Source organism: Macrobrachium rosenbergii, chromosome 17 (genome assembly GCF_040412425.1).
Source record: "Macrobrachium rosenbergii isolate ZJJX-2024 chromosome 17, ASM4041242v1, whole genome shotgun sequence".
NCBI classification, from domain to species: domain Eukaryota; kingdom Metazoa; phylum Arthropoda; class Malacostraca; order Decapoda; family Palaemonidae; genus Macrobrachium; species Macrobrachium rosenbergii.
The window spans coordinates 29,800,765-29,821,704 of NC_089757.1; the positions used below are offsets into that span (position 1 = coordinate 29,800,765).

General features: G+C 40.2%; 1 protein-coding gene across 6 annotated transcripts in view; it reads left to right on the forward strand.

Moving 5' to 3' along the window:
* Positions 1 to 20,940, forward strand: part of LOC136847840 (rho guanine nucleotide exchange factor 10) — a 94,714-nt gene that overhangs the window by 54,925 nt on the left and 18,849 nt on the right. For 5 of the 6 annotated variants that reach the window (XM_067119805.1, XM_067119802.1, XM_067119801.1 and 2 more), the window contains exons 2-4: positions 7,202 to 9,014; positions 9,459 to 9,783; positions 20,485 to 20,627. In XM_067119805.1, the coding sequence (XP_066975906.1) occupies positions 7,466 to 9,014; positions 9,459 to 9,783; positions 20,485 to 20,627 (2,017 nt within the window). In that variant the 5' untranslated portion in view covers positions 7,202 to 7,465. Of the gene's footprint in view, positions 1 to 7,201; positions 9,015 to 9,458; positions 9,784 to 12,882; positions 15,107 to 20,484; positions 20,628 to 20,940 lie in introns of those variants that run through there. The other variant, XM_067119806.1, reaches the window with a different exon arrangement.

Consider the following 20,940-nt stretch of genomic DNA (forward strand, 5'->3'; position numbering starts at 1 on the left):
GTTGCATAGGCTTCGACAGTTTTAACAGTTTGCCTTTTATCTGCTATTTGAAATTGGCTGCTTCCATTTTTTATTCACTTTTTGGGGCGTTTATGTGACTGTTGTATTGTGTTTACAGTAGGTCTTTTGTGCAGTAGTTCTGCTGTATTTTATATCAGTAGTTTCATTTCTTAACGCTGATGTGAGAAGGTTAACATGATGTTGGAAAACTGTAAGCCACCGTCAGGAATGTGATTCAAGGGGCTGGAAGTAGTAGATAGAAAAGGGTGAGCAGTTAAATGGATGATTTTGTTCCTTAGCAAATTCATTATGGAACGTGGGCGTTCCCTTTCGTACTTGAATTATAGTATAGTAATATAGACAAAGAGTAGGGGTTGTTATAGTGGCAAAAGTCATTGCTAGCACAAGACCAATTCCCTGCATGGGCTAAGCATTAGGTACCCCTTAATTGATATATATATATTACAAGCCACTTGTGGAAATTACGAAGTGAAAGCAAACACCAATATTGCCCATGCTATATTACAAACCAACAACACAATCAAGAACTCTCAAGTTTTATTTTGCTTGACAATACAGCACAAATTAAACCTTAAGATAATATGCTTCCTAAGCAAATCACGTCATATGTAATTCTGATGACTTTAACACGACATTGACAAGCTGAATGTAATGACACTGAGGACAGAGAATGAAAACAACAATGCCATTTATCTTCATCACTAAATCAGCCTTTGCTTACGCGTTCGTCATCAAGATGATGCCAATTTCGAGTGAAATAATTAGCGTTATTACGCCATTGTATTCCACTGCCACCCCTGTTAACGAAGTGGAATGGAAGCTTGTTTATTCAGGCGAGTCTGTTTTATTTGGTTTCTTGTCTCCACGTCCACAAGGCATCTTGGAAAATATTTTATTTTTTTAATAAATTTTTTTTTTCTTGGAATGAACTTGGAAAATATTTTTTATCTTATTTTTTGAGGGGAAGGATCTTGGAAAATATTTTATTTTTCTAACTTAATTTCTTTTAGAATGATGTTGGAAAATATTTAATTTTTTTAATCCAATTTTTTTAATGACCTTGGAAAATATTTTGTTTTTTTAATCTAATTTTTTGGGGAAAGGATCTTGGAAAATATTTAATCTTTTAAATTAATTTTTTTAATGATCTTGGAAAATATTTTATTTGTTAATCTAATTTTTTGGGGGAAGGATCTTGGAAAAAATCTTATTTTTATAATCTAATTTTTTTGGAAGGATCGTGGAAAATATTTTATTTTAATTTTTTTTATTTTTTTTATTTTTTTTTTTTTTTGAAGGATGGACTATGTACCCAATTGAAATTCATTGATTGAAACGGATTCGTACCTAGTGTTTTCAAGTTTCCTTTTTTTAATGTCGTGAGGCCTAAATTTTAGCTCAGTTAACTGTAGTATGTGTACCACTATTTTAGACGTGTGAGTCATCCATGTGCCGTATTTAATCAAGCCTTGTGATGACTTGCAACCAGCTCTTAAAACCAGGGATGGTACTACCATGGTCTTGGAGTTGAGATTCTCAACTACACTATTTATTTGTTGATTTTAAAAATATTTGTTTATTAGTTGTAACTTATTATTGTTTATAGACAGTTTTAACTGATCGTTTCCCCTTTTCTTGAATCTTTTCTTTGTACAAATATAATCGTTCCGTTTCATGGAAGACTGGTAGGCCTATTTTCAGCAACGTCTTAGCTACTCATTACAGTCTAGGAGTGATAATTAGTAATTTACTTTTTATTACACGCGTATTCCTTTATAATTGTAGGATATTTTGTAGTTACCACATGTTTTTGGGGAGTTTAAAATGGTGAATGTTATATTTGTCGTTATTGACAGTATTATGACTGGTATTTATTTCATATATTTTATTCAAAATTAAAATATGGCCAGAGACATTAAATAATTTACATTATATTATATTTCAACTGTATTTGTATAGTTGACTATTGCAGAACTGCCAGGATTTCCTTACTTGTATTTTTGATATTACAGTGCAACGTTAAGTCTATTATTATGAAAATATGCCATTTTGGATATAACGGGTTCACGACTAGAAATATCTATCTCCTTGGGGTATATCTTACTGTTCAAGAAGTTCTGCGTAGTACTGTACCACGCTAAACTTCTGTTCAAGGACTCCAACCTCACGATATTATCTCTCTCTCTCTCTCTCTCTCTCTCTCTCTCATTGTTGGGTGACATCATTATAATCATTATAGACCAAAGCAGTGAGAGGTTTGCATTCCAGATTCCCACACCCGAGCAGTCTAGTCGCTACCCCCGGAGCGATTTCATTTCCTGTCCAAAGTTAGTTCTTTCAGTCACCTTTTCATCAGCTTCTCCAACCTCACATGTCTGTTAGGGGTGTCTTTATGTAATATTAAATATTATTACTGATAATCGTACCGAAAGCAAATAATTTTACATGTCTGTAATGCATGTGAATCGCTGTTGCTCTCAAAGACTGAAAAGATATGCCTAGTTCAATGAGTCACAGAAGTCATTGTGGACTGAGTAAACCTCACACAAACGCGCTTCTGTTAAGTGCTGTCGGTTTTCTGCTTCTGAGATGCACCGTCTGAACGGACGGCCGTTCTCCAGTGCATCATCGTCACCATGAGTTGCTCAGTCACCTCTCCAAAATGTCAATCTTTTCAGTCCTTCTTGTATTGGATTTCCCTCTGTTGAAGTTTTCCGAGACTGAGCCAACAGGAGGTGTTGTTCTAAAACACAGAACTTGCACTGACGTCATCATGCGGGCTCAGGGAATAAAGTTTTCAACAGTTTTACCGAACACTGCATAAGCAATAAATAAAAGTCTAGGCTAATCCTCATAGGATTTCAAGTCAAGTTTGAATGCCTTTTCATTTTCTTTTAGTTTGAATCGATCAAGATTTGTCGTGAGCTTTGAGAGAGAGAGAGAGAGATGGAATTTGTTTTCTGGTGCTCAACATCGATGGCGCTAACCTTTTACGGGAAGTATAGGAGACGTGATTGTACTGTAAATATTGTTTATGTAATCGCAGTTGTAGAGAGAGAGAGTGAGGGAGAGAGAAAGGACAATGGGGGGAAAGGGGTTATAAGGAGGATCCTGTCCCACGAAAGGAATATTAGCCTCCATTGTTTATAATAAAAAAAAGTATAGAATTAGGCCTAGTGCGAAAATCCCTCCGCAGTATAAGTCAAGCAAAATCACAAGAGTTTACGTGACAACCTTCACACCGGACTTGTGTTAAATTGACTGGAAGTTATGTATAAACAGCGTTCGACTGGCCGTGAATCTGTTTACACTCTCATGTTTGTGTCATATTTATTCTAATGCGGGATCAGATTTTAAACGTACATACATTTTCAGTTAAGTTTGCCAAGTATGAAGACCTCGTTTGTTCTCGCCCTCAGAGTGTTTTTTTTTTTCTAGACAATATTTGATGAATAAGGATTTTGAGTGTTAAGAATCTGCATTAAGAATCCGGTTAGCAATTGCATGAATTCATTTCGTATGGAAAAACTTGTGTTTCCTCTAAGAAGAATGAGAGAGAGAGAGAGAGAGAGAGAGAGAGAGAGAGAGAGAGAGATGGCGCCATCATCGGAAGGGGAAACCAATCCTCAGACACAACATCATTATCACTGAATTTTGTCATATTTCGAGTAAACTTTTCTACCCTTTTTATATATATATTATCCTTAATAAATGGTACATTACCCACATGCGTGTTGGAAGCAGGAGTTTTTAGCTGTAAAAGAAAGATTTAAGAAAAGTGAATCATAGGTCTAGTACTTAAACTTAGAGGTCCGTGAGACCCGAGCGTATGGCATTGAAATGGATGGGGGAAGTGCTCAGGCGTCTACGTGTGTGCATGTGTTTGTTTGTTTGTTTGGCCTGTGCGAGTATTTGTCTGTGTGACATCATTTCCTATCTTGGCCCTTTGCCCGCTAGGTCTCTCTCCTCACATGGGCGTTGCATAGCTGGTATTTCTTGTTGAGTTCCGGATGTATACACAGGTGTATGTATATGTGTATGTATGTATAGTCTCTTGGGTATTGCGTATTTTTCTGTTTTTCCTTTTGCCCCTGCGAGGGTCTGAAATGTGCTGCCTTTCCCCTTTTCAGGGTTTATTTTAAGATTGAGGGTGCTAGGGTCCATTGCACAGCCCCCACGGATACCCAAGGGGCTGTATGCATTGGCAGAGTCTAGCATTTCTTGGTGGTCACTCATTCAAAAGTACTGACCAGGCCCAACGTTGTTGAACTTTGCTGGTCGCATGACCAGGTACAGCTACCGTGCAACTGCCATCAGGAGCATATTGTGCTGGTCTCCCTCACTGTTAACAATTGTACTTGTTCACCATATACCTTTATCCTTTATAAGGCATAGCGTCAAACGGTCTTGGTCTTCATGTTTTCAATTTATCCTGGGGGATGAGATTGCCAGCCCCATCCCCTTTCAGGATGCTGGTCGTATACCATTTCTTTTACTCTCAGCTGACGCTGATACACATTCTCATTTGGGTTACAAGGTGTGGGTAGCCAGGGATCAAACCGCTGTTCTTACGAATGCAAGCCCATGGCTCTAACCCTTAACTATGTCACACACCAACAAAGAACTAATTCATCTAAAAGTAGGCCACGTTCTGAAGCCTCTTGATGTTTGAGGAAACTACCAGTTGGTAACATAAAGCGTGTGTATTATCAGTTAATTAGTGTATTAAATCGTTTATATATTTATTACTGTTGTTACTGTTATAATTTCTAGGAAATGGAGGAAAATCACGTCTGATTTTTATTTATTCTTCTTTTTCAATTTTCATTATTCGTCGTCTAGTTTTAACGCATTTAGTCACGGATGTTAATCCAACATTTCCCATTCGGAAAGATACCCCCTTGCTGGTCCTGTTAAGGGGTTTGTGAAAGCTCCACGTTAATAGTCTTTCATAGCCACTAGCAGGGCCTTCTTTTGTGTAGCGGAAAAAATGAAGCTACTGGAAATGAATAGATACCGTACAGTTGGTGAAATGTAAATGATAACTATAGTGACACTAGAACAGTCGCATCAAAAACATCCCTGACATTGGTAATGGGACAAGACTTGTCAAAATTCATTCGAGCGCTGCCTTCAACCTGTTTAGCACGAAGGCTGTCGGACATAAACTAGGAACCTTAGTTGTTTTGCATTCACCGATTTTTCAGCTACTGGCTACAGTAATTTGTCCGCTGCGCTGATTTTGGTACGCCTAGACCTCATCTTTCTCTTTTCCTCCCCGAGGGATTATATTTAAACCTTTTTTTCATTTATCTTCGCTGATTATATGGTTGCTGATCCTGAAGCTAAGTTGGTTGAAATGTGCAGTCGATACTAATTTACATAAAGAAATCAGTACTAGCTTAAACAGAGATCTGAAATGAGTCAATAATTGTGTAGGCATAGAGTTAGGCTATGAGACTGAACTTTATTAACTCTGTTGTTTAGGTTGATCTTGTACCGTGCTCCTAATGCCTTTCTAGCTTTGTGCAGGAACACGGTACTCAGTGATTCTGAAAATTTGACGTTGCTTTGTGTTGACTTCGTGTCCAAGCTATGATTTATGTGGTGGTGCCAGAATAACCTTGTTATTCAGAAAGTCCTATTAATTGTACCGTAGTCTCGGTCACTGTCCTAAAGTCTCCATTCATATTTTTAGGCTGATAAAACTGTAAATAGTCTAGTCTGTCCTGTTAAAAATAGATGATATACTGTGGTTCCTATAATCACTTTTGTGGGGGGGGGGTTGTCTTTGAAAGTTTCTGTGACCTTCCTATTCTGACCAAGTCTTTCTGGATGAGGCTGTTAACGCCATGCCCTCTGCTTGGGCTTTGAGTCACTGGAATTGACTAACTGCCAGGTACATTATTATTATTATTATTATTATTATTATTCAGAAGAAGAAGAAGAAGAAAAAGAGCAGCCACAACAACAACAACAACCCTATTCGTGTGGAACAAGCCCACAGGGGCATTGACTTGAAATTCAAACTTCCAAAGAATACCGTGTTTATTAGGAAGAAGTAATAGGAGGTTAACAGAGGCATAATGGATTTTTCAAGAAACAGACCAGAGTCCTTTCACCCCCGTCTGGAATCGATCTCAGGTCTCTCTCTCTCTCTCTCTCTCTCTCTCTCTCTCTCTCTCTCTCTCTCTCTCTCTCTCTCTCTTCGTAAACCTGGATTGCAGTTAATGATAATTAACTTCTGTGATTTTCACAATTATCTTAACATTCTACAGCAAAGCTGGTGATCTTCACCCTTTAAATCCATCATATGGAAATGGAAAATAAATTTATAACGTGAAAAAAGAAGAGAGACAATTATGTGAAGGTTAGGTAGATGTGCCGTCTTTCATTCAATTTGTCCTGCTTTTCGGATGGATATATATGTGTGTGTGTGTGTGTGTATATATATATATATATATATATATATATATATATATATATATATATATATATATATATGTATATATATTTGTGGTGTGTTTTATTTTTTTTGGGGGGGCCGCTTACATCACTTCGGGTCTTTTACTCTTTGTCTCTTGGAGGGACCTATTTTCAATCGTGCTTAGGAAGCAGATGATCTTAAGTTTTAATTTCTGCCGTATTGTCAAGTAATAAAACTTGAGAGTTCTTGATTGTGTTGTTGGTTTTTCATGTGTATTGCAATGTAGCAGGGGCATTATTGGTGTTGACTTTAACTCTATAATTTCCAAAAGTGGCTTGAAATATTTTTATCAATTAAGGTATACCTCATGCTTAGCCCATGCAGGGAATTGGTCTACTACCAAGTCAATGCTGGGAAAGCAATGTTTCATTTTTAACCATTCTTGCAATATTGCTAGCATCATCAAACACACACGGAAGGGGTTATAAACCTGTAGTATGTATAGACCACGTCCACATAAATCTACATAAACAAGTATTATTATCTTAATGCCTTGCGTGCTTATACACTCATAAAATATCCACGGACTGTAGAATACGTGCGTTTAGAAATGTACGCGAGTGCTTTTTTTTATATAAAACTGTAATAAAATTGTCTTCGACTTGATTACTTCTGAGAAGTGGTAAGACCAGGTCCATTTTTTCGTGACTTTAACCTTGCTTATGTTCTCCTAACATTCCGTTTCCCTTTCAGGCATCAGGTATTGATAATGTGCCCCTAATTTAAGTGAAACTTATACAGTGCATTTTTTCTTTTACAACATATAACGGCATTTAAGACTTGTGAATAAAACTTTGGTTAGCAAGTGTCGCAGTGATTGTTTCATTCAAGGCTGAGTCATAAGGGATACTGATGTGTGTCCGACTGATGTTCGTTAGTTTGTGTACTATGTACTGCCGTCGACTGGGGACGTATCGGTGATAGTTCTGATCATGTCCCCCAATTGAAGTATGGGTCATGTTCCTCCTACGCAGCGTCGGCCAGCAGGTGGAGAAAGCGATGAAGAACACCTTCAGGAGGAACTCTGGCGAGAGGAAAAACTCCGAGGAGCAGGGGCCAGAGGATTTGGTCTTTGATCGATCTTCCGAGGGGTCCCCTCCGTCCCCTCCGCCCCTCGCGACGGATGTAGGGGACGAGGAAGGGATCTGCCCCACGCAGTATCCTCTCACCCCACCAGATAGTCTTGACTCCGAGTTGCCTTTAGACGTCAGCAAGGGGAGTGTGTCAGTGACTGACGATGCTCCTGACGACGCTGAAAATCCTTACGCCACAATGGGAGGCGGGTCTTTATCCGACTCCTCCGAGGGGATTGCCTCATCACACCCGCAGGACATCAAGACATTGAACTCCGACTCCGACGAGAGTCCGACGGACCTAATGACATCTATCTGTCGCCTTTTGCCCGAACTTCAGACCATGAAAGAAGTTGACAATCTCTACGACACGCCCTCCTTCAACGACGCCAGATTAGCGGAGGACGTGACGGATTGCGCCTCGCAACCTCCCCCTCCTCCCCCGAAACTCGAAACGCATCCCTTACTCGAGAATGTATACAAGCGTCCCGTGCAAGGAAACCTACCCGAAGGAGTAGATTGCGAAACTTATTCAATTCCAAGGAGCATTGGAATGCCTTGCTTGTCGTCTTCCCCCGATAACGGTCGTGAAATTCTTGACGATCAAGAAGAGATTGATGAAAGGAATGAAGACGTTCTGCTGTTAAAAGAGGGAGATGTTGATGCCTCGGTCAAGGGAGAGCAATGCGATGTGACGTCAGCTGTGGATGTCCCCAGCGAACTCGGAGATGTGCAAATCACTGCTGACGATGTCGACAATGAAAGCACTGTCAACACTGGCCCTCTTCCATCTACTGGCAGTGAAATTGCCTCCGACGAAAAGGGTTTTCCAGAAATATGCAGGAAAAACGGGATCCTCCCTCCGAAGATGGTGCCCAACGTGTTTAACACCCCTGCCGGTGAAACAGCAATTGTCGAACCATACTACGCCACCGTGAGCAAAGGCGATCCCGTCCCCGTCGTCAGAGATAAAGGTTACGTGACGTGTCAGTTCGGCGGCGACAAGCCTACCGAAAAAGGGCTGGGTAACGACGAAACAGCTAACGAGGGACTTAACATAGCGAGCGATGATAGCTCTTGTGCCAAAGAGGGAGGCGAAACGGCGAGCAGCCACGTTTACGAGTGCTTGGAGGACCTCAAGCATACCGGCACGGCGAGCGACGAGGAGGACCCCGACGATGACCCGCACGATGACCGTATGAGTGGTGTGTCATCTCTGGAGGAAAGCGCCGCCACCGTCGTTCACGACAGCGACGTGGACACCGTCATTTTCGAGGAGTGCCTGGAGGACCCCAATCAGGAGGGTTTTGCGATGGGAGGGAATTTTAGCGGTGCCAACGGCACCTTGGTGCCCGAGCCAATTTATGAGAGCATCGACGAGAGAAAAGATAGCCGCGACGATAAAATAGCCCGCAGTGCCCAGGACGCCTGTGGTAAGGGGGAGAGAGGCAGCCTCCGGGAAGCCTCTGGATGATAATAGTTGCTTTTTTCAAACGCTTCTTAACTGGCTTGGTTATTGGGCGTGCTGCACAATCACTCCTCATCCTTACTCACTGCTGTCTGTCTGGCTGTGGTGCCTCTTGGTTGCGGGAAACCTTTCAAAAACAAATGTTTTGTTCTGTTCTGTTCTATGGTAATATATTCTTGCCTATTTCTTTTTTGGCAAATGTTGTTGTTATTATTATTTTTTTCTTTCTGTTATTTTTGTCGGCTTCTATGTGTTTCTAACATCTTGAGTTGTTCATTTGAATTTTATTGTTTTCAAAGTATCATGATTTGCTCTGTCTGTATTATAGAAAGTGTGTGAAATTCTTACAGTCACATGAGGGTGCAAGGGTGGAATTTTAACCAGTTTTCCCATTTGTTTAATCTCGCAGATTCCCGATCGAGCAGATCAAGCAGATCGAGTCGGTCAAGCACCTTGAGCGGCCCTTGGTGCGAGGACAGAATCTACGAGGACATCTCCGACCTGGGCAGCAGCGCTGGTGGAGGCGGCGGCGGCGGCGGAGGAAGCATCGGCGGCGGGTCAACGGGAGGAGGTGGGGGCGGAGGGGTGGTCGGCGACGAAACCTGGGTCTCGCGCCGCCTCCACGTCCATCGGCAGCTGTCGTCCTCCGACTCCTGGGGGTCGGAAGACTTCGAGTCCTACTCCAGCAACGAGGAGGAAAGCGGTGGCGGATCCGTCAAGTCCCAGGCGCCCAAGTAAGTGTCATTGATGGTCATGTGATAATTCGTAATGATTTCGTGACATGTAAAGGTGATCTGTCAAGTCCCAGGTGCCCAGGTAAGTGTCATTGATGATCATATGATAATTCGTAATGATTTCGTGACATGCAAAGGTGATCTGTCAAGTCCCAGGCGCCCAGGTAAGTGTCATTGATGATCATGTGATAATTCGTAATGATTTCGTGACATGTAAAGGTGATCTGTCAAGTCCCAGGTGCCCAGGTAAGTGTCATTGATGGTCATGTGATAATTCGTAATGATTTCGTGACATGTAAAGGTGATCTGTCAAGTCCCAGGTGCCCAGGTAAATGTCATTGATGGTCATGTGATAATTCGTAATGATTTCGTGACATGTAAAGGTGATCTGTCAAGTCCCAGGTGCCCAGGTAAATGTCAGTGATGGTCATGTGATAATTCGTAATGATTTCGTGACATGTAAAGGTGATCTGTCAAGTCCCAGGTGCCCAGGTAAATGTCATTGATGGTCATGTGATAATTCGTAATGATTTCGTGACATGTAAAGGTGATCTGTCAAGACCCAGGCGCCCAAGTAAGTGTCACGAGTGCAAGATGGATGATAATTCAAGATAATTCATGAAAATCCCGTGAAATGCAAAATTGATCATTTCAGTTTTTGACTAATCATTAATTCAAGCTGATGATGTATAAGATAGTTGATAATTCATAATAATTCCATGACATATAAAATTGACATTTGCAGTATTTGGCTGCTTATTGTGAAAGATGAATGATAATTCATGATAATTCCATTGAATATAGAACTGATCATTTCAGTTTTTGCCTTCTTATCAGTTCAAGCTGATCATGTCTGAAATATATATATATGATAACTCACAATAATTCGATAAATCATTAAAGTAAACATTACAGTATTTGGCTTCTTGTCAGTTCAAGCTAAGTCTTGGAGAGAACCAAAATCGTTTCGAAATTCCTTGTGATATTCAGTAACCTTTTTTTTAAATAATGGTCAATGTATGAAATATTTTATAGAATGATAATATCTCCCTACTACATTTGTTCCTTAGAAGTATTTTTTTTTATTTTATTTTTCTCATGAATGGCAGCCACCTTCGCAACACAAAACATTTCGTGAAAGTAGATAAGAAAAGTCGAATTTTATGGTAATAATGAAAGGAGATTGTATTTCGTTTTCTGAATTGGACATTACCCTGAATGTCAGGGTCATGTGCACTCCAGTGTAATACAATTTTACTACTTGTAGATCCATCTTTCTTTAATCTTTTCTTGTTTGCGAATTGCACCTGTCCCCTGTATAAAATATCTGCATCCGAAGTCCCCAAAATCTCTCTCTCTCTCTCTGTATATGTGTATATATATATATATATATATATATATATATATATATATATATATATATATATATATATATATATATATATATATATATATATATATATATATATATATATGAACTTGATCACATCACTGTGACTCATATACAAGCGTTTACAAACGTCCTTCAGGTAACATATTTGAAAATATATTATTTCCGAGGTAGAGCGAATTGATATTAAAAGATGGTTGTACCTTAATGCTCATGTATACATATATAGTATATACACACATATACATGTATGAATATGTATATATTGACAGAGAGAGAGAGAGAGAGAGAGAGAGAGAGAGAGAGAGAGAGAGAGAGAGAGAGAGAGAGAGAGAGAGAGAATCTGGCCCCAAGGAAAGTGAGAGCGAGACCTTTTGCCTTTTTGCTCAAAGGCATTTTCCTCGTGGCCAGATACTCCGTTTATATTCTATATCACGTTGTTATTCCAGTAATAGAAGACATATATATATATATATATAGATAGATAGATACAGTTCAGTTTGAAACATATTGCTTAGCTGTTTTCTGGGCTTCCTTGCGCTACCTTAAAACCGTTAAATTCTGTTGAGATTACATTATGGCACCAATAAGAATATGTTAAGGCAATACTGCCTTACCGTGAATCAACATTCCTCGAGAACGTCACTTTGAAAAGCAAAGGCGAGTTGGAGTAGAAAGACGTTAATAATTACAATGAATTATTAGACAATTACGTCATTATACCGGGAATACCAAGGGAATTTCCTCTGTACCCCAGAAACGATTTCAGGAAAATTTAATCATCATCGTTACGAACACGATAAATTGTGATGTGTAGCATGAGAGAAGTGGAAAGATCTTTGAGAGAAGAAATATTCTCTCTCTCTCTCTCTCTCTCTCTCTCTCTCTCTCTCTCTCTCTCTCTCTCTCGCAAGTGTTGTGGAAGGAACGATATTTGTATGTCCGGTGAACTAAGTATTGACTCTCTCTCTCTCTCTCTCTCTCTCTCTCTCTCTCTCTCTCACGTGTTGTGGAAGGAACGATATTTGTATCTGCCCAGGAAATCTCTCTCTCTCTCTCTCTCTCTCTCTCTCTCTCTCTCTCTCTCTCTCTCAAGTGTTGTGGAAGGAACGATATTTGTATCTGCCCAGAGAATCTCTCTCTCTCTCTCTCTCTCTCAAGTGTTGTGGAACGATGTTCGTATCTGCCCAGTGAACTAAGTGTTGATTCTCTCTCTCTCTCTCTCTCTCTCTCTCGCAAGTGTTGTGGGGGGAACGATGTTTGTATCTGCCCGGTGAAGGAAGCGTTGATTTTTTCGTGTGGTAGCCATGTCACGTGTGTTTTCGGTTGGCCTTTCCATCGGGACGCCTCGTCGCATACTCCGTTATCAATTATAATTCCGTCAGATGGATTCAGGGTCTCGGCTCTCCCGTCATTGTTTGGTGTCGGAGAGGCCAGGGTTCAGGAGCACCTTGCACCAACGCCTGTGGAAAATCTCCAGTCTCTAATTCCCCAATCGAAGCGTTAATATTACGACGACAAAGACTCATTACAGTCATTCTGAAATGAGGCTGAGAAAATCGCCGCATTGTTATTGTATTTTTCGCAGCGTCACGTTACGTGTTGCTTACGGTGCTCTGGCGTGCTTGAAATTTACGAGTTGACATATGTACAGTTACGCAAAGGGTTTTTTGTCCGGACTCGAGGGCAGGTGAACGCGACCCCTTCTTGGGTTGGGCATTGAGAGGGTAGGAGGTGGGTGTAGTCTCTGTGTGGTGTGTCGAAAGATAGACAGAGAGAGCCAACCAGTACCTGTTTGAAAGTGATAATGATAGGAAGGGGAAACACGCGCAGCACCTCTTGCAAGTGGAAACGCATTAGGCCTCTGCTTGTTGTTCCGATGATTTCCGTGCACTAAAACGGGGTGTCGTGGTGACGTGAAAGTTATAATTGCGCGCAGAATCTCTCTGTTTTCAGATGTTTTAGAGGCAGATTTACGTGACGATAAGGAGCGTTATCGACGGCTATCTGACTCAGAAAGCTTATCGGGGTGTTTGTGACACCAGCAACGACGGCAGCATTAACAGCAGCAGCACACGCTGTGAGATAGGTTTATTCTCATTAGAGTGAGGCCGTGTGGCGCTTATTGCTCTTATTTGTTGTGAGATCAGTGCAGAGTGAGACGACGCGGCTTAAGCGCAGCTTTGCTGTTTATTATTAGGTTGATTAGGAGTGACGTTCAAGTGAAGTATCGAGCGCGTTTGTGAAACTTGTGTTTGTGCGTGTGGCTGCTTGAGGCTCTCAGCATTGTGATAGAAGGAAACGGGCTTGATGACGTAATCGCTCAATCCCACCAGCCAGGAAGTGCAGTGCTTGCAAGCACGAGGGTGATGAAGCAATGGCGCCTCCAGCGTCCTTGGCCAGGAAATTGTCAGTGGACGAAACTCCTTCGTCCAAACCCAAGAAGAATAAGAAAGGCAGGAAGGCCAGGAGGTCCTCGAGTTTTAGCTTCTTCTCCCGTCGCAAATACTCCGCGAGTAAACAGGAGTTCTCTGATGACACGGAACTCCCTCAGGAAAACTACGAAGAGGCCATTAATACCCATGTGGTGACGAACTATGACGTCACCCCCGATACCCACCTCTCGGAGATCCCTGGAATGTTGGACGAAACCTCGGACGCGTTTGACAACTCCGACTGTTACCGAGAAGAGGACGTTGCTCAGTCTCCCTTCGGCGTGTCGTGCGACGAGCTGATGATGCTCGACATCGAAGGAATATCGACGGAGAGCGGAATAGAATGGCTGGAGAAGTCGGAAGAGTTGAGCGAGTGGCACTGCCTCCCTTACATCGACAAAGAGAGCAATTACAGCGAGTGTATCGAGGACGAGGATGATGATGATGTAGGCCATGAGTCAGAGGCCGAGGCAAAACAAGACGCAGAGTCGCAGGATCTGAGCGAAGGAGGCGCAGCTGTCGGCGAGGGCGGTGACTCAGAGGCAGAAGGCACTCCTGACATTCATTCTAGTGTTCATTTCCCGCAGCACGAATCGACGCCTAGGCCCTCTGGCGAAAACAAAATTCACTTCGAAGAAGCCAGCACTTCGGGCATCGGGGGGTCAAACCACGTGACCTTTAATTTCCACGGATTTTTCCCTGAGCTGACGAAGGGGCTTTCCAGGGGAAGCTCGTGTCGGAGTATTGTCAGTGGGTCGGGGCAGCTGTTCACCATCGACGAGGAAGGTACCAACATCAACGAGGGGGTTGCAAAATCTTCTCTCCCGGGGGATTTTGATAATGAGGATAGCGACCACAGAAACCCAGCGACTTGCTCGCAAGAAAGCATCGAGGAAGGGCAGCCAGTGCATGTCGATACCCCCATGCCAAAATCGACAGCTCAGATGAGAACCCACCACTCGACAAGCAGTCAGTTACCAATAAACCGCTGGAGCATAGCGGGTTCCACGTTCGACACCGCAGATAATTACTGGGTCAATCGACAAGGACGAAGTACTTTTTGGGAAGCTGGCACATCCAGCATCCCTCACCTCCCTTCGTCATCGTCGCCAGGGGACCAAGAAGCAGCGGGCAGCGACGGCGAGGCCCGTAACGACGGAGATGACTTCGAGGAAAGTGACGAGGGCTGTGGAGCCGATGCCGCCCACAGCTCCCCCGACGTTACTGACGATGCCCAAAGTGCCGACTTTGATCCGGTCGGGTCTTCGACCACGACTCTCGATGATGACCACGGCCTGAGGACTCAAAGTATGATGGACCTGAGTGTGATGAGCACGAGTATGATGGAGCTGTCCCTGGGTTCCCTAAGGGGAGGGGTTCCCAAAGACGTCCTGAAGAGGTCGTCTTCCATTGACACCAGGGACCAGGTGAAAGAGCCGAAGAGCAATCTGCGTCGCAGCGCGAGCTTGAACTTCAGTTTTCGAAGTAGTAGTGAAAAGTTAGTATTGCTTTTATATATAATGTTTACAAAAAAAAAATTAAATGCTGTAGCATTACTGTATTCGCTACAAAGGGACTTTTGTAAGCATATTGTGTTTATTGACTTCTTGGTATCTTTTTGTTAAGAAACGACTTTGATTGATAACGTATCTATTATTATCATTATCAAAGATAATTTGAGATTAAGACTTTATGATTTTTGAAGAAACTCACGAAGCGCTCGTGTTGCTTAACATCTGCTACAGAATTACAGATTTTGAAAGTTCCGTTGCAGCCATATATATACAGTATATATATATATATATATATATATATATATATATATATATATATATATATATATATATATATATATATACACACACAGTAGGTGTCACAGTATAAGATTTAATCGGTCTTTACGGTATTAAAATCAGGCATAAAATTATTCTTATTGAATGTACAACTTAATCCCACATATTTTAAAAAAACTAATAATCACGCATTTGATTATAATGTAATCAGACATACACAGTATTAAGATATTTGAGAACCATCTGGACAACCACGTTCCATTATGTTTCGAATTATGTAATGATCAAGCCACGGTAAATTGATTCTTCCACTTCATAATATTTCCCTACGTACGAGTATGTCCATTTTCACTTTATTTATCGCCTTTATTGGAATCTGCAGAAAAAAAACAAAAAAGAACAATTAGAGGTAGATATAAAGATATTTTAATGTGCAAGGTTTTATCTGCCAATTATGACGTTCACAATATTCTCCGACCATGCGGGAACCTTTCACCTTACGTTATGTAATAGTGAACGGTTATGGTGTTGGTATTATGACCGTACATTCTTTCGGGGACATGTTCTTCTCTCGCCCCCTCATCCGCCGGTTCGGCGCTGCTCTGTTCGTCTGGGCACAATTCCTCGAAAACTGACTCAGTAGGAAAGTTATGGTTGGGGGCGTTTACACCCCCAAGTGTCTTAAATCTCCTGTGTTTAGGTTTCGTGGCTGACATCACTGCTCAGGTATATTTCAGATAAAAATTTAAAAGAAATGTTTAGTTTAAATGATTATCGGGTATTATTGAAGAGAAAGTTTAAAATAATGTTTTTTCATGACAAAGAGTTCTGAATTCGAATATGAAACCAATTTTCCTCAAGAAATCATAATCTATTTTCGTATTGTGTCAGTAGTAGCTTTGGAGTACAAGTACCCAGAAACACAGAAACTTGGTCTTATCCCAACAGTTGTGTTAAATATCAGGGTTAGATCTGCTTGACTATATTTCAGAACCAAGTGAAAAGCTAATCTCCCAAATCTGTTTATTGTATACGTTAATGCTGTACCCTGGACTGACAAGTGATATAACGTAAGATCCAGGTTTTCCTCCTGTGACACCTTGAAAACCTTTTTTTCCCTCTGAATTTTCCCTTCGGCGCAGAATGACCTCGTAGGTTCCAGCGCTTGTAATTTGGCCTAAATTTTGTATTCCTAGGTGCAGTGTGTGTGTGTGTGTTTGTGTGTGTGCGTGTGTGTATGTAGGTATGTATGTATGTATGTAACCCCAGATGTGTAAATTTTGTGAGGAAGCCCCTTATAATCTCTTACTATTGGAAGGAGAACATACGTGTTTTGTTGTCCATTTAAAACCTGAAAGTGATGACAGTTACCACCACCAACACCCCACAGAGCACTTTGAACTTTAACATCAAAGTTATTGACATTTGTACCTCCCCCTCTCTCTCTCTCTCTCTCTCTCTCTCTCTCTCTCTCTCTCTCTCTCTCTCTCTCTCTCTCTCTCCTGAACCACGTTCTTTTGAGCGTATACTTAAGAACTGCGTTAACAATTCAGGTAGTTTCCCCACCCCGCAATGTTTTTGTTTACTGGGCCAACCGCTGTTTAAATGTCAAATAAATCAATGAAATATTTGTTCACGGAGCGTTCAACGCCATGTGCATACATCCGTATCTGGCATTACGTTATTGTCACATCAAAGGCACATTAATAACGACGATTTTTGGTACTGCCTTCGCCTCCTGCAGCCTTTTACGCAGCCGAGTCCGTGTCATTATTTAAATGAAAGGAGTCTATCCGTAAAATGGGGTCTCAATGCGCGCTAATTGCAAAATTACGGACACCGAGTAACCAGGTCACTAATGAGGGGAGGTGATGCTTCTTTTTATTTCTTTGTACAAAGAAGGAGCATCCATTATTTTTACTGTCAAAATAAGTGCATCATTGTTATTAAAACGGATATTCGGATAATGGGAATCCTTTTTTTTTTTTTTTTTTTTTGGTTAGCCTGAAACATTAGGCTTGTTGTTGAATCCAGGTAAAAATTAAAAGAATAAAAGAGTGCTTCCAACATTTGTTACCAAATGCGTGTGATAATTGCAAGTTGTTAATTAGAGAAAAATTCTCTCTCTCTCTCTCTCTCTCTCTCTCTCTCTCTCTCTCTCTCTCTCTCTCTCTCTCTCTCTCTCTCTCATTCATATAGTCTGCTTTCCATTTTGGTATCTGCTCCTCACTACTTTTCTTGTAGTCTGCTTCATTCCAAAGATTCTTTTAATGAAAGTATCTATAAATTAGTAAAGTCTGTTCTCGATATTATGCTTATGCATATACCTTCTCAAGCACAAATTAATTTTATATACATACTTTACATATATGTGTGTGTATGTCTGTTTGTGTCTGTGTTTGACAGGCTTGTCAAACTAAATAAAAGAAAAACAAGTCAGTTATTTAATTTCGATTGAAAATACAGCCTGATCGTTGAAACGCAGCAAAAACAGAAAAGTAGCTACTTTGATATGTTTTATCGATTGTAAAAAATTTGATTTCAAGCTTGTGAACATGTAAAAGTCAAGGCTCCGCTTATATTGTTCCCTTAAGCGTAGACTATTCATCAGGGCTATTTCTGTGGAAATCTATCTCTGCCGGGTCATCTGCCTGAGTGTGGGCTATCAATGTTACTATGTCCCCTTTCTGGTGTTTTTGTGACGGGTTTGTGTTGTTTGCCTGACATGATGGCAGTGGATTCTACAACCTCAATTTTGTACATAGAGGGATTGTTGAAAAGTAAGGGTTTCCTGTATGTTAATACCCGATTTCCCTATGTACCAAAATCCTTGGACTTTTACAAGTCGCAATTCACTTCTCTAATGTTACGTAAATCTTGGCTACCTACGTAATTTTTATTATCTGCTTGGTACTTTGTAAACACCGGTTCATTTTTGTTTAACTTTCGGCGATGGTTTGTTATTTGTTAATAAAACGGTGATTATTAGATTAGAGATTATCAACAATTTTCATGATATTTTCAGCATACGTAGACTTCGTTATTGTTGAGATCTATTTGTTGTGGAGAACCTCGTTAGTAAATTTTGTTGTATTTAATGATATCTTTCTTAGAGTAGAATAATGGGTAACATGGACCTTAAGTCACTTTTCTTCATAGCTATATGAATATATCCTGAACACACAAAGACATAGGTTTTAACATGCACAATTTAGCGGAAACATCAGGTAATTGTGGGAACTGAGACTAGAAGTTAAGAGCACAGACTTCCTGTTTGGCGTAAAGAAATATTTGCCCGCTTCATCATCATCAGATTATTTGAATAACAGATTTTATCATTTTTTAAGGAGTTATGCTCTTGATAATTGGAATTAGTCCACTTAGTGTACTAAAAGCATATTGATATGGCATTATCGGCCTAAACAGCCTGATGATGTCATCAGCGTATCTAGCCTGATAAAGTCGTCTATCGTATTTTGACGGACCCGAGAATTTCCGTTACTGAATAATCTGTATAAAAAATGTCGCTAGTAGTGGGAGTAGGAACTGGTTATACAACAACAATGTTGGTTACACATATATCACTTAATTGTAGATTTTTGTCAAGACCAAAAGAATGGTCTTCTCATCGATTTATGGGACTTTCGAGAATAATTTAAGTGAGAAAATTTTGAATCGGAACTTTCGTTTCCCATCAAACCTCTTGACAATATCGAAGATAAGCAGGCGATGTCGTCACGTTCTGAGATACTAATATTGAAGATATTGTAATGCTTTTTATGAGCCTACTTCCAAAATATGAGATTGAAAACTGATTGGGGAAAAGTTGGTAAATCGGTTTTTTCAAACTTTAAGAAAGTGTCACTATATGCCTCTTAACATGCGCAGAAAGTCAGTACTGTCAGTTTGTCACTAAAATTTACGTTGTTATTATGCTCCAGTAGTTATAGTCTTACAATCTTCTCTTAGAGGTTTATGTTCACTTAACTCAAACAAAAATAATTTGAGATAACTCATTAACATATCCATTTATTCTTCCCTGCTTACAATCAACAATAAAGCCACTAAGAAGGCTAAAGTAATGGATTTTATGTTGCTATTAACAAGGAGGGTTTTGATCACCTCAGATCCAAAACCTATTCTTTTTTCACTCAACAAAAGCAATGCGAATTTTGCTATTGAACATACTTTTCACCAAATAACAAACTGAAGTACTGTATGTGTTTGGAAAGTTTCAATCAGAGCTGTGAAATATGGCCTGAAGTGTGCAAGGGTTTTCTTATATAATAGAAATTTGGTCCTGACAGTCATTTCGAGCACGTCTTCATTGCTTATCACCAGTACTTGCCTGACCGTAGCAAGAGTCTGTAGTGCATTGACATCAGTCTAACAAAAATAACATGAGCCACTCAGATGGACATTGGGTAGTAGACATAGTTGGCCAAACAATAAGAACTATTCTCAGGCAGGTGACCCAGCTAGACTGACTGCCAGAGATCCCTCCCTAGTGCACCCCTTTCAGTTTTTTGGCTACTTTTCATTGACATAGTATTACCGAGAAACCATTGTTTATAGGCCCCCTTTCTGTATAGTGTATTTACCAGGTATGGTTTCAGCCAAAGTATATGGTTTACTGTATGTGGTCTGTTTAGTGTAAAATGTATGAAGGTGTAGGTTCGTATGTTAGGAAAAATACAAATTTTATCTTTAATTTGTTATTTTTTACTGTTTGTGTTTTCTTTGTTATTTTTCTTCATCAGCTGTTTTATCTCTAATCTTTCAGTATTTAAATTTTCAAAGATAAATGGCGCACAGAGAGAGGTAGGGAGATATGAATTTTAGAGTTTAGTATAAAACACTGAGTCCATGTCCAGCACAGTATTAGAATTTTAGATGGATCCACTATAATTGCTAATTAAAATTTTCCCAGTTGAAATTGAATAATGAAAGAAAGGGAATTCCATGAAAAAACAGATAAACAGATCACAAATTATTTATTCCTGAAATTTCTTTAACCCTCATAAAAATACATACGTACTGTCCTTGTGAAAGTTATATATATATATGTATAAATTCTCCACAGCCTGGAGAACTTCAAACAGCGCCTTCTGCGTAAGAGAGAACAGTGGCGGGAAAGGAGGCAATCTAGCAAGAGTCTGAAGGATGCTATTCGGAGGGACTCCAAAGAGGATCCACCAAAGGAAACAGCCAAACCTTCAGAGGAAAGTGAGTACTACAGTAATTCTTAAGCTTGAGGTTATCAGATACTGACTAATTCATGCATTGTAAACAGCCACACAAGATAAGCTCATAAAACTTGTGGTTGCATCAAGTGGTTACATAAAAGACCAAGATATTTGATATTGTGGTAGACATGTGGTTTGATTAGTATATAATCAGATGTATCTTGTTGCATCTTTTGTGATCTAAATTATTTTTATTACACTTATGTACTGTATTCTTGTATGTCCTCTTGAGGAAGTGCAAGTTTTCACTTACTTATTTTCTTATCTTTCAAAGTTTTGTTTACTTAAGTAGG